This window comes from Diplotaxodon limnothrissa, linkage group LG4 (genome assembly GCF_057381915.1).
Source record: "Diplotaxodon limnothrissa isolate DT_005_m linkage group LG4, D_limnothrissa_male_GT1.1, whole genome shotgun sequence".
NCBI lineage: Eukaryota > Metazoa > Chordata > Actinopteri > Cichliformes > Cichlidae > Diplotaxodon > Diplotaxodon limnothrissa.
Window position 1 is genome coordinate 2,806,319 of NC_140599.1, and position 11,810 is coordinate 2,818,128.

Sequence of the window (11,810 nt, forward strand, 5' to 3'; positions counted from 1 at the left end):
TCAAGACATTTTGTTTACAGTTGTTTTTCTGGATTTGATTAAATAGTGATAAAATGTTTGCATTTTTACAATGCCTGTCTCATATTTTCATTCCCTACAGCATCCACTCTTACCATTGGCAGCTTTATATAATAATAATTTATGTATTATGGAGATAAAAGTAATATTATACGAAACTGAGTTCAGCTTATTGGTGCAGCACTCTACAAGAGTCCCAGGAGCACCTCGGGAAAATTAATTGCCTGCCTTTGGTTTGAATGGTACATAGAGATGTAGCCTAAAGTCCAGTTATATCGAGCATGACGCTGAATCATGCTGGTTCAGCACCTATGATGCAGTTATATAACAGAAACCCAAGTCTCAAAATTATGACTTCTTACTGCTAGTTCAGCTCTTAACCTGCTGAGTTATTCAGCCACTGAGAAAATATGATGATATTATGGACTAGAGCTACAGTTTGTAGTTCATAGACTCACCAAAAAAAAGCAAATAAGCTCATCATGTGACACACAGTGACACCAATTTAATTTACAAGTGGATGAACATAAATAAGATTAACATGTTTCTTACATTTAATAATAATAAGTCTTTGTACACCAAACAGATGTACCGCGTTGTGATCATACAAATAGTCAATATAATTGTTGACTGTGGGAGAAAAAAACAAACATAATTATAAATCAATAAGACTAACAGAGATGACAGAGGAGACATGACACTCAAATATCCCTAATAGAACTACTGGGGATTGTTTCACATCAGCAAAGATGGTGGTACAGTGGAAATAAAAGTTTCAGGGAAAAACATGTTTTAATCTTTTGACATTCAGCTGGTCATTAATAACTCATCTAAAGTTAGGATTCAGGTCTGGTTAACCTTCTCAGGTCTGAGCTATTATAGGTGGTAACACTAACCCTGTATTTAGGGCTGCCACGATTGGTCGACTAGTCACGATTACATCGACTATCAAACTCGTCGACGACTGATTTAATATTACTCTTATTATTCTTTCTGGGTCACAAAATAAACGTTTAACATATTTTCAGGCGAGAATGTAGCTGTGGAAACCTCAAATATCTGCTCAGTTTATCAAGACACCACATATTTTCAAAAGCGCTCCGACGTTTTTGGAGACGTCTGTTACCCACCAGCTCGATAGCGAGCCGGGGGCGAGGCTCACTAGAGCCGTGAGAACACCGGACTCCCGGCAAATCGTTTTCAAACCCACCGCCGTCTTTCGCTACTCAGGTTAAACATGATATATAAGTCACTTAGATAACTTAACAATGTTATTGTTTGGCTTTTTTCAGTGTTTTATTTGTTCCTGAGTAAATCGGTTTGTCTGAGATTAAAGTTATAGTTTTTACACAGCTGAATAAACGTCAAGCAGACAGCTGATTATCAGAAGTGTGAGATGCTCCAGAATTTACTCCGGTGTCCTGTTATATTTTAGATAGCAAGGAGTTTATTAAACTTCACCGAAACAATCTGCAAACTTCATTAAAATTCAATAAACTCTCATCTTGTCTTTATTTTTAGTTAGCACAAACACTTAAAGCTGTAAGCTAATGATAGTTATATAAGAGCAGATGCTGCTGGTGCAATAAGCTGTACGTTTTACGTCCAATGGATGATGATCTGATTAGTCGACTATCAAAATAATCGTTTGTGGCAGCCCTAACTGTATTGTAAAGATAGGAAAATGGAATTTTTAGGAAAACCAATCCAAAAGATTTTTGACAAGGTTCCTGGAAGTATTCCATGATGGCTCCTGAGTGAAAGTATTGCTGTGTCCAAATTCAAGACCTGCATCCTTCGAAGGACCCGGCCTTCACGGTCAACATAGGCCGGGTCCTTCGAAGACCCAGAAGGCTGGAAGTGCGAGGCTGTGAAATGGGACGGTCTAGCCTTCAGATTTGTGTCACCGCTGTCTCAGTGGAGTTTAATAAAATCAGCCGTCTGCTCCTTGCTCCCTAAAATATAACAGGACACTGGAGTAAATTCTCCAGCATCTCACACTTCTGATAATCAGCTGTCTGCTTGACATTTATTCAGCTGTGTAAAAACTATAACTTTAATCTCAGCCAAACAGATTTACTCAGGAACAAATAAAACACTGAAAAAAGCCAAATAATAACATTTTTAAGTTGTCTAAGTGACTTATGTATCATGTTTAACCTGAGTAGTGTAAAACCACGGGGTCTGAAAACGATGTGCCGGGAGTTTCCGCCTGCTCTAGTGAGCCTTGAACCCCGGCTAGCTATCGAGCTGGTGGGTAACAGACGTCTCCGAAAACGTCGGAGCGCTTTTGCAAATATGCAATGTCTTGATAAATCGAGCAGATATTTGAGGTTTACACAGCTACATTCTCCCTGAAAATATGTTAAAAGTTTATTTTGTGACCCAGAAAGAGGAATATTAAAACTAAGTAGCTGCCTCCGTTGATGGAAACTGGAATTGGCTGCACTATGAATTCTGGGACAGGTTGGGCATCGAAGGATACAACTGACCCATCCTTCAAATCTGGGGAAATGAAGGACGCATTTGTCGGACGCATTTGTCGGAGTCTTTGAATTTGGGCAGCTTTCGTCGCCTGGCTGTGATGTCATCGGTCTACAAATGCGGCCTCTGAATTTGGACACAACTTATTTGGACTTTGGCTGAAGTCTATGCGAGCGGACTCTGGATATAAAAATCTAGCCCAAAAGTCTAACTGAATTAGCATCACTCATTTTTAGACAAAATAAAAGACTTAGTGTATTTTCATTGTGCATAGATTTTTTTGGGTGAAACAAACCGGCTATGTAATAATGCACAGGCTAAAACTGGACTATGTGTTTTAGCCTGTGCATTATTGCATGAACTATTCCATGTACTGATGAAATGCCATTCACAATATTTTTGCCCAGTATATGAAGTTCATGTGGAGGCTTTCTTATACATAAATTACATAAAGAATTAAAACTACTTGTGCTAGAATTGGTCTAAGCATAAGCATTAATATGCCTTTTTTAATTTATGCCTAAAATATTTTTTATTAATAAATGTCAACATTCTCAATTTGTGGTACAGTACCACATTGTAATGAAAAGAAATTGAGGTTTGTTTGATTGTTTCCTCTTTTTTGCTTGCAGTGGGTGCATCCATTTGTTTTTTACCATCACAAAGTGGTTGTGGAGTGGTGCACGGTGAGCGTGTGCATGCGACGAGCTTGTGCGTGAGACTGTGTGCGTATGAGGCTGCGTACAGCGTGTCTGTATCTGGCAGACATCAGGTTGTACAATAAAGGATTGACGGCGGCACTGAGGTAGAAGAGCACGGAGGACACAAGATTAAAATACTGAGACAGATAATATAAAAAGTACAAGTGTGTATCAGGGGGTGCGTATGTGTCGCTGAAGACTGTGTCATTGTAGGTGTGGTCATAGTGCAGCTCTGTAGATGCTGCAGAATAGGCAGTTGTGGGGATGGGAGGCGCTGTTTCAGGTTTGTCATGTTGGGACTTTATGGTAATTGATAGCTTACTTTGCAGGCTGTGTGTGATTGTGTTTGTGCTTCTTTGCAGTTGGTTATGTGTGTTTCTGTTGTCTGGTTGTGTATTAATAACATGAGCCGAAACATTTTTATTTTGAGTGTGTCCATTATGTATGTCGGTCTTTTCATGTCGCCCTTTTGTGTGTGACATGATATGAGAGTGCAAGGACAGTGTTTCAGTGTTTATGTCCAGGTCTAAGTGGCTAGGTGGGTTAGTAACAGTGGGTATGGTGACATCTTTTCTGTCCATGCTGACATGCGTGATAGTGTCTGACTGGGAGTTAGTGTCCAGGTAAGTTTCCTGTCTCTCAGTCCCAGTGCCCAGAGAAAGAGAAAATATGGTTCGACCAACATGGAACGGCAGCCAACACAAGACGAACGCCAAGACGATCACTCCTGAAGAAAAAAAGATGAGAACATTAAGTCAGAACCGCCAACGTTCCAGATTGAGTCCTGACCAATCACGGCACGTACTACATGGACTACAGTATGCAAACGTCTTTGCCCACCCCTCAGTTTTTTTATATGTTGTTTTAAAAAATGGAAAATAGGCACAGCCATTAATGTAACCATGTACAAACATACATGGAAATACAGGTCGAATGAGCGTCTGAGTCAGTATTAGGTATGACTGCCTTTATGAACTCTCTCAGGCAGCTTTCGTCTAATTTCTTGAAGCAGTCTTCAGGAGTAGTTCTCCAGGTTTTTTGAAAGCTCATCTTTGGATGTTTGTGACCCTTTGGTTCCATTCTGTATCAAGCTGTTTCTATACGGCTCCATGACGGACAGGCTTCCAAGAACGAACTAACCCATCAACAACTCTACCAACGTAAATAAAACAAAAAACAAAACTGCTTGAATATCCCCCCCAAAACAAAAAACATGTCTTTCACCTGGCCGCCATACTGGTGAGAATTTAAAAGAATTTGAAATTGTGTGTGTGTGTGTGTGCTTACATATCTTTGTGGGGACCAAAAATTGGAAGTTTACTATGCTTGTGGGAACCAACAGCCTTTATGGGGATAAAATCCACGTCCCCACAAGTTTGAAGGTATTTTTGAGGCTCAAAATATGGTTTTAGTGTCAGGGTTACTATTAGGTTATGGTTAGGTTTAGGCATAGTGTGTGTGTGTGTGCTTCCTCACCCAGCATTTTGACAGTGTTCCTGTGACTCTGGTCTCTACGGCTGCTTTTTGGGCGGAGCCACAGTGTGCGCCCAATCAGACTATATACCACTCCCAGAATGCAGAGAGGTACCAAGAAATACAAATTGGAGAGAATCATCATGGCTGACAACAGGCCAGAGGAGATGGCAAAATGTGTACAGCGGCACTCTCTCTTGTCAGTCTCTCCCCCACGGCCTTCATTGGAGCTTCCGTCCATTCCTCCTCCCTCGTCTTCCTTTTTGTTTTGCTGCTCTCCCTCTAATCCCATCTTTCCGTCTCCCTCCCTTCCATGTTCAACTGTATGTTTTTCAAGTTTCATTTCACCTTTGTCTTCCGGTGGCCTGTTATCTACTTCTGCTGTTTCTGTCTCCACTTTTTCTCCGATCCATTTCAGTTCACCAGCTCGTTCCTCCCAACGCTTTGTCTCTTTTTCACCCCACTTTATTCCCTCTGGGCCTCCATCCATGTGTCTGCTTTCTTTTTCTCCTCCACCCATCATAAACCCTCCCTGATCTCCTTCCCTGCCTGTCCACCCCCCGTCTTCTTTCCATTGGATGAGCCCGAGGTCTTCTCGTCCAACGTCCTCCACTCCAACCATGACCAGCACTGGTGCGGCACTCACAGCCGCACTCAGCCAGAGGCAGCCTATGATGGCCCGGGTTCTGCGCCGTGTCACTACTGTCTTGGCTGTGATCGGCCAGCAGACTGCCAGGTATCTCTCCAGGGAGAGGAAGGTGATGTGGAGGATGGTGCAGAAGGTGCAGCACTCTGAGAGGAACATAGTCAGCTTACAGGCAAGGTCTCCCAGGGGCCAGGGCCGGGGCCTCCAGAGCTTGGAGAGACAGAACAATTATTTTCCTCTGATTGCATTTTATACCTTTTTTAACCTGTAAAGAATATGTGAGCAGTGCATAGCATGTCAACAGACTCAGATAAGAACAAGTATTTAATATTAACTCAGCTGCTTAGTTTAAATGAACATTCTGAAAACTACTTTATTATAAGAAAATCATAATTTTCTACTTATCAAGACAAAAGGTATCGTTTTTTAGTCAGTGCCCACCTAACCAGAGCGAACCCCCACAGGCACACGAGAGCATGCAAACTCCACACACAACTGCCCCACTGTGACCAGATCATCCTCACTGAACTGAGCTTTTAGCTCCTTTAATGCCACATCCTGTCGGCCCATCTGTTGATTGACTGTATGCTTCAGATGACTATTTTAAAGATGTCTTCTCTTTATGAAATTATACAGAGTGCTGCCTTCCTCCCCTCACCCCAACCAGTCACAGTAGATGGCCTCTCCTCCCTGAGCCAGCTCCTGCAGGAGGTTTCTTTCCTGTTATAAGGGAGTTTTTCCTTCCTACTAGCACCAAAATTGTGTGCTCATAGAGGGTTGTCTGATTTTTAGGGTTGTCTCCATTTTCTCCACTGTAGGATCTTTACATTACAATATAAAGCACCTTGAGGCACCTGTTGCTGTGATTTGGGGCTATATAAGTACAAAGAAACTGTTGGAAATTCAGTGCTCAGCTCAGTCTGAAGCCTGTCTTTGAGTTTGTACGTACACAGACCTCGTTATGTAAACCATGTTTTACTGAGCGTCTGCCATTCTGACAATATATATGAAAGAAAAATTAAAAACTTATTAGGGCTCTTTATTATTGTGGCAACATATGGGTTAGTTGTAACGTTTGTTCTTCAAGCTCTTGGCGTCTTACAGAATCAAAGGCCAGATCTGTCTTTGCTTGTGTTAATTAAGTTACGCTGCACAAGGAATATGATAAAAACCCATGCAACTAACAAAAATATGACTTGTTATTTATCCACATACTTAAAGTGATTGTGCCAAGCCTGCGATAGAAGAGTGATTTAAGATTTCTCTAAGTGTGACACAAGCTTTCAATGTAACAAGATTTAATTTAGAGGCAGGGGTCCCCCTGAGGGGAAGGCAACAATAACATCTTTAAACAATTACTAGAAAACACAAACAGGAAGCGAATCTATTGTGCCTGCTTTGTTCACCCAATGGAGTGATTTTCTGTGACTCGACTAAACCTAACTAACATCATGATCTGATTGCTTAGTGCCACAACGTGGCTGTAGGTCTGGTGTTCAGGCCAAAGTAAAGCAAGCATGCATTACAAAATATGCACTGTGTCAGTAGATACCTTATATAAATCCAGAGGCAGCAGCAGGAGTATCAGCAGATCACTAACAGCCATGCTGCTCAGGTAGAGGTAGGTGGAGGTTCTCATGTGTGGACGCAGCCAAACCACCAGAATTGTTAGTATATTTCCCAGGAGGCCAAATAACATCAGGGGGATGTAAATCACAGTCACGCACACTGCAAGAAGAAATAATTATCTGTTTTTATCAGATCTCAATTTGATCTGTTTCCATCTATCTTCCTCATATACATAACACACACACACACACACATATATGTACATATATACAGGGCTGCACATACGTGGTCCGCAGGTGTGCATGCGCTGTCAAAATAAAAAACGCGCACCAGATAAGAAGTTGTCCGCTAGAGTGGGATTTTCATGGCACCACCTCTCTGTGCGTTCATCATTTGTTTGAAGCCAGCTCACCTCCTGCAACCACTTTTCCGAGAATACGCGCTTCTTTTGTGGTTCGGACTCCTGACATTTGTTTGGAGGTGGAGGAAAACCAAAGTAATTGCTTAAAGGAGCTTCTTCGACATCTTTAAGAGTTCTAAACAAACTCTGTCCTCCTCCAGAAAATCTTATGTACGCAAACGCGCGTCGCAATTTCTTATGTGGTGCGCGTCTTTTATTTTGACAGCGCATGCGCACCTGCGGACCACTTATGTGCAGCCCTGTATATATGTATATATATGCGTGTGTGTGTGTGTGTGTATTTTTTTTAGTAAGTAGTAAGTAAGTAAGTAAAATTTATTTATATAGCACTTTTTTAAGACAAAACGCTGTTACAAAGTGCTTCACAAGAAAACATGTCAAACAAAACAATATAGCAACATAAAGAAAGTATAAAAGCATATCAAAAAAAGCAATAGTACAATATAAATATAAAATAAAACAACATGTTACGCATTAACATTTCCCAAATGCCTGTCTAAACAGATGAGTTTTAAGCTGTTTTTTGAAAGAAGCCATCGTGTCGATGGTGCGTAGTGGGGGGGGTAAACCATTCCACAGTATAGGAGCCAGGGTTTGAAATGCGTGATCCCCCTTTGTTTTCAGACGAGTCCGTGGGATAGATAGACGACCGCTATCAGTGGATCTAAGAGTTCGCTTTGGAGAATAGGGCTGGAGAAGCTCCGAGATATAGATGGGGGCCCCACCTTGTAGAGACATAAACGTAAAGGTGAGGATTTTGAACTTATATCTATACTCAACCGGAAGCCAATGCAGGGATTTTAGTATAGGAGTGATATGGGAAAATTTATTGCTATGGGTCAAAAGCCTTGCTGCAGCATTCTGAACCGCTTGGAGCCGATTTAGTGAGGCCTTAGATACGCAGGAAAAGAGTGCATTACATATTGTATAGATTTCTTTACAAATAATTCAATGAAACTATAGCCAGCAGCTGGTTAGCTTAGCTTAGCACCAACCATAGACTGTACATAAAGGTGGACATGCCTTTTCAGCACAGATAATAAAAAGGATCAACATTTCCAGATACTAGACAAAGAGTGTAGCTAGAATCATGTCCTCATATTACCACCGCTGCCTGCTTGATATAATGAGAAAACGACAAGGAGAATGCAGGGTGGATCTGCCTGGAAACACAGGCTTCACAGGCTAGCAACATGTGAAATACCTGGAAAGGCTTCTGACTCTAATAAGGACGTCATTAGAGTCAGACCTTTTATTTCTTAGAAGAGTTGCCCCCCTTTCCTTATCACTGACTGCATACAAGGAGAAAATAAAACCAGTCAATGATAAGGCCAGTGTTGCCAACTTAGCGACTTTTCACAACAAGCAGCGGTGCTGCCGTGGGCACCTCGCCCGTGCCAAAGTGCTCACGGGCGGAGGATAGTCCTCCCCCAGCAGGTGATTTTCACCCCTATGCGTCCAAACTGCAAATGAATCGCACATGAGCGAAGCCGCTGCTCCCGCACTGACTGTAACGCAGTCAGTTCTTCTTTTACTCTTATGCTGTTTTGTGGATCACAAGGTTTAAAACTACTAATAAACACACAAACAGAGTACCTCCACCAGAGCGCCTATTTCGGATCACAGCCGGTCCAAGCCCGGGTAAAGGAGCAGGGTTGGAATTGTGACATTAAAAAACAATAATTGCTAAAAGAAATTTAATTTGTAGTTCTAAATAAACTCTAACTGCATTTTTTACTCACTTTATGTCTCTTCCACGATGTTATTTTTCTCTCCTACAACATAGGTTACAATGACGTTAGCATGACCAATTGTGCAAATTAGGCGATGACATCGTTTAGCTTTAAGCCAATAGCGATTTTCCTTAATGAGGAGTTGGCAACACTGGCTAAGGATGCAGTGTCCCTCAGACTGACATTCAGGTCAGGCCCCCTGCTTGTAAAGTCTGGATTTAAAACATCAGCTTGAGCTTTCAAAACACAACTTCAATAACCATGTGTGGTGTTTCTTGTTATATACACTTTTATATACGCTCTGGACACAAAAAGTGGAAATGGAGAGTGCTAGCTAATAAACAAAAAAAGAAGAAAAGAAAAGGAAACCCTATATGTCATAGGTGTCAAACTCTGGCCCGCGGGCCAAATTTGGCCTGCAGCCTAATTACATTTGGCCCATGAAGCCATACCAAATTACTATTAGAGCTGGCCTACTGGTATTATACAGCTAATATATATATTGTTTAGTATTAAGCTTTGCTTGTTGCATATTCAGTTTTTCAGCAAAACGTGTTTGAGTCCATAAGAAAAGATTCATTCTTATATCTGGAGGAATAAATATATTTCAATAAATATTAACGTTAGCCCGCGACTTTGTTCCAGTTTTGACCTTTGGCCCACTGTGTGTTTGAGTTTGACACCCCTGCTATATGTTAAGATAAGCAAACGAGCCTCTGGCATTAGATTTCAGTGCCTTGTGCCATGTTTACATCAGATAAAGTTTACTACTGATATTGACAAATTTAACTAACAGGGACATGTAACCATGCAAGCTTGCACGAACATCTCACAACACAATCCACTGCTGATGAGTTGCTTAGATGTGAGTTGCACAACCCATGAAACCAATCCTTTTATTTAGCCTAAAACCACATGTACAGAGCAAATCAGGTTCCTGGAGTGAATCAAGCAGTACTCAGCATCACCCAGAAAACAGCATTATACACCCAAACTACTTTAACACCAATGGAACGTAAGAGAAAATATGACTTTGAAATATTCAGATACCACAATTTCCTTCAATCAACAATTTGTTCTTTTTCTTTCTAAAGAGAAAGATGCGCTGTAGCTGCAGGTTTTTATTTTTATTATTTTATTTCTAAGACTACTTTTACAACTGTGTTTACCCACCTAATTCAATCAGTCCAAACATAGGTTCCTCCCAGTGGCACTCTTGGTTGGAGCAGTCCTCCGGGAAGCCGGACGTAAGGCCGCAGTTTTTTTCTCCACAGCCACGGCCCCCGTCTACATCCATCAAATCCATGATGGGTGGGGTGCGAGGGGGGAAAGGGTGGGCATCGACAAGAAAAGTGACAGCAGGAAAAGCAGCGGAGTATGTCCCCCGGGTTACAGGGTGCAGAGGTGACGCACGCTGATGGATTTCCTATGGCGCTCGATAGCGGCCGACGCTGACAGCGATGTTCAGGGGAGAGAAACAGTCCAGTTGGAACGAAGAAAAAACACATTTAGACGGGTTTACAAGACAAAGTGTTGGCGATGTAAGTGAGTACAGTTAAATTAAAGGTTAACAACAACATTATAGAGTACACACCAGTGTTTACATCGGCCCTAGCTCCAAAGTCACAACTTTATAACATCAAGAAAACCAGTATACAAATATGGGGACATGCATATTCAACACTGACTGTAATGGTCCGTTTCTCCAAGCAATACTTTTGTTACCATGTGGAACAAATAATATCAATGAAAACAACAACAACAAAAACATACATATTTTTTTGTATTAGCATTTTCAGATTGAAAAATTAGCCACATGCAAAAACACAGTTATAACCTAAAATACTCACTGACTGAGCCTCGGCGTGTCATGTATCGCTGCTGCGGACACACGTCTGCCTTGGCCGTGACTTACACACCTACCATCTCTCTCTCTCTCTCTTTCTTATACCTCTCTCTCTCATGTCTTACTGTGTACAGCACCCTGCGCACCACATACCTCTTTTACACTACGCCACCTGATGTTTCCTAAGATGCCACCGGCTGTTTCATGTCGTAATGAAATCAAACTTGTTTCAGGACACCTTGTTCTTGTTCAGATGTATCTTTGTAAACCTTTTCTCTGATGGCCGTTTCAGTCAGAAGAGGCTTTCTCGTACAACTCGTCCATTATGAGAAGTTCGTGTTCTTTTTCTAATTGTGCTGTCATGAATATTCGCATTCAGCACGTTAATCGAGGCCTGTGAGATAATAATAATAATAATAATAACTTTATTTATAAAGTGCTTTCAAACAAAGTGCTGTACAACTAAAGGGATAAATAAAATAAAAGTGATACATAGCAACACAGGTAAGAGACACAAGACAAGTTAAAAACAATAAAAATGTAAAAACTAAAAGCCACAGAATTAAGACATGTAGGATGAACAAATGTGTCTTCAACTTAGCTGTAAAAACCTCCACAGAGCAGCCTGCTGAATATCTTGAGGGAGGTTGTTCCACAGAAACAGGCACGAAAAGAAAAAGCTCTCCAACTGTCTTTGTTCAGGCTCTATGAACTTTTAGAAGGCCAGAGTCCTGAGATCGGAGAGCACGAGAACCTGACAAGGTAGCCAATGCAGAGATCTCAGCACAGGGGTAATGTGCTCAAATTTCCCAGTTCTTGTTAAAATGCGAGCAGCTGCATTTTGCACCATCTGTAGACCTCTAAAACTTTTCTTTGGTAGGCCAATAATCAATGCAGGAAGACACAAATGCATGGACAA

General features: G+C 41.4%; 1 protein-coding gene across 1 annotated transcript; it reads right to left on the reverse strand.

The window, feature by feature from the left end:
* Positions 1–3,160: 3,160 nt before the first annotated feature.
* LOC146633019 (growth hormone secretagogue receptor type 1-like) lies at positions 3,161–10,351 on the reverse strand. The gene is made up of 5 exons (XM_085351945.1): positions 10,219–10,351; positions 6,875–7,050; positions 4,680–5,532; positions 3,764–3,930; positions 3,161–3,577 (listed from the first exon to the last, which is right to left on the reverse strand). The coding sequence occupies exons 1-5, from the start codon at positions 10,349–10,351 to the stop codon at positions 3,161–3,163; spliced, it is 1,746 nt and encodes a 581-aa protein (XP_085208071.1).
* Positions 10,352–11,810: the final 1,459 nt, after the last annotated feature.

Excerpts from the sequence above, each read along its gene's own strand:
- LOC146633019 (XM_085351945.1), bottom strand. The coding sequence starts at position 10,351 with ATGGATTTGATGGATGTAGACGGGGGCCGTGGCTGTGGAGAAAAAAAC. Across the intron at positions 3,931-4,679 it reads GAACACTGTCAAAATGCTGG|GAGTGATCGTCTTGGCGTTC; the intron begins GTGAGGAAGCAC and ends TTTTTTCTTCAG. Across the intron at positions 3,578-3,763 it reads TGGACAGAAAAGATGTCACC|ACACATAACCAACTGCAAAG; the intron begins ATACCCACTGTT and ends GACAACAGAAAC.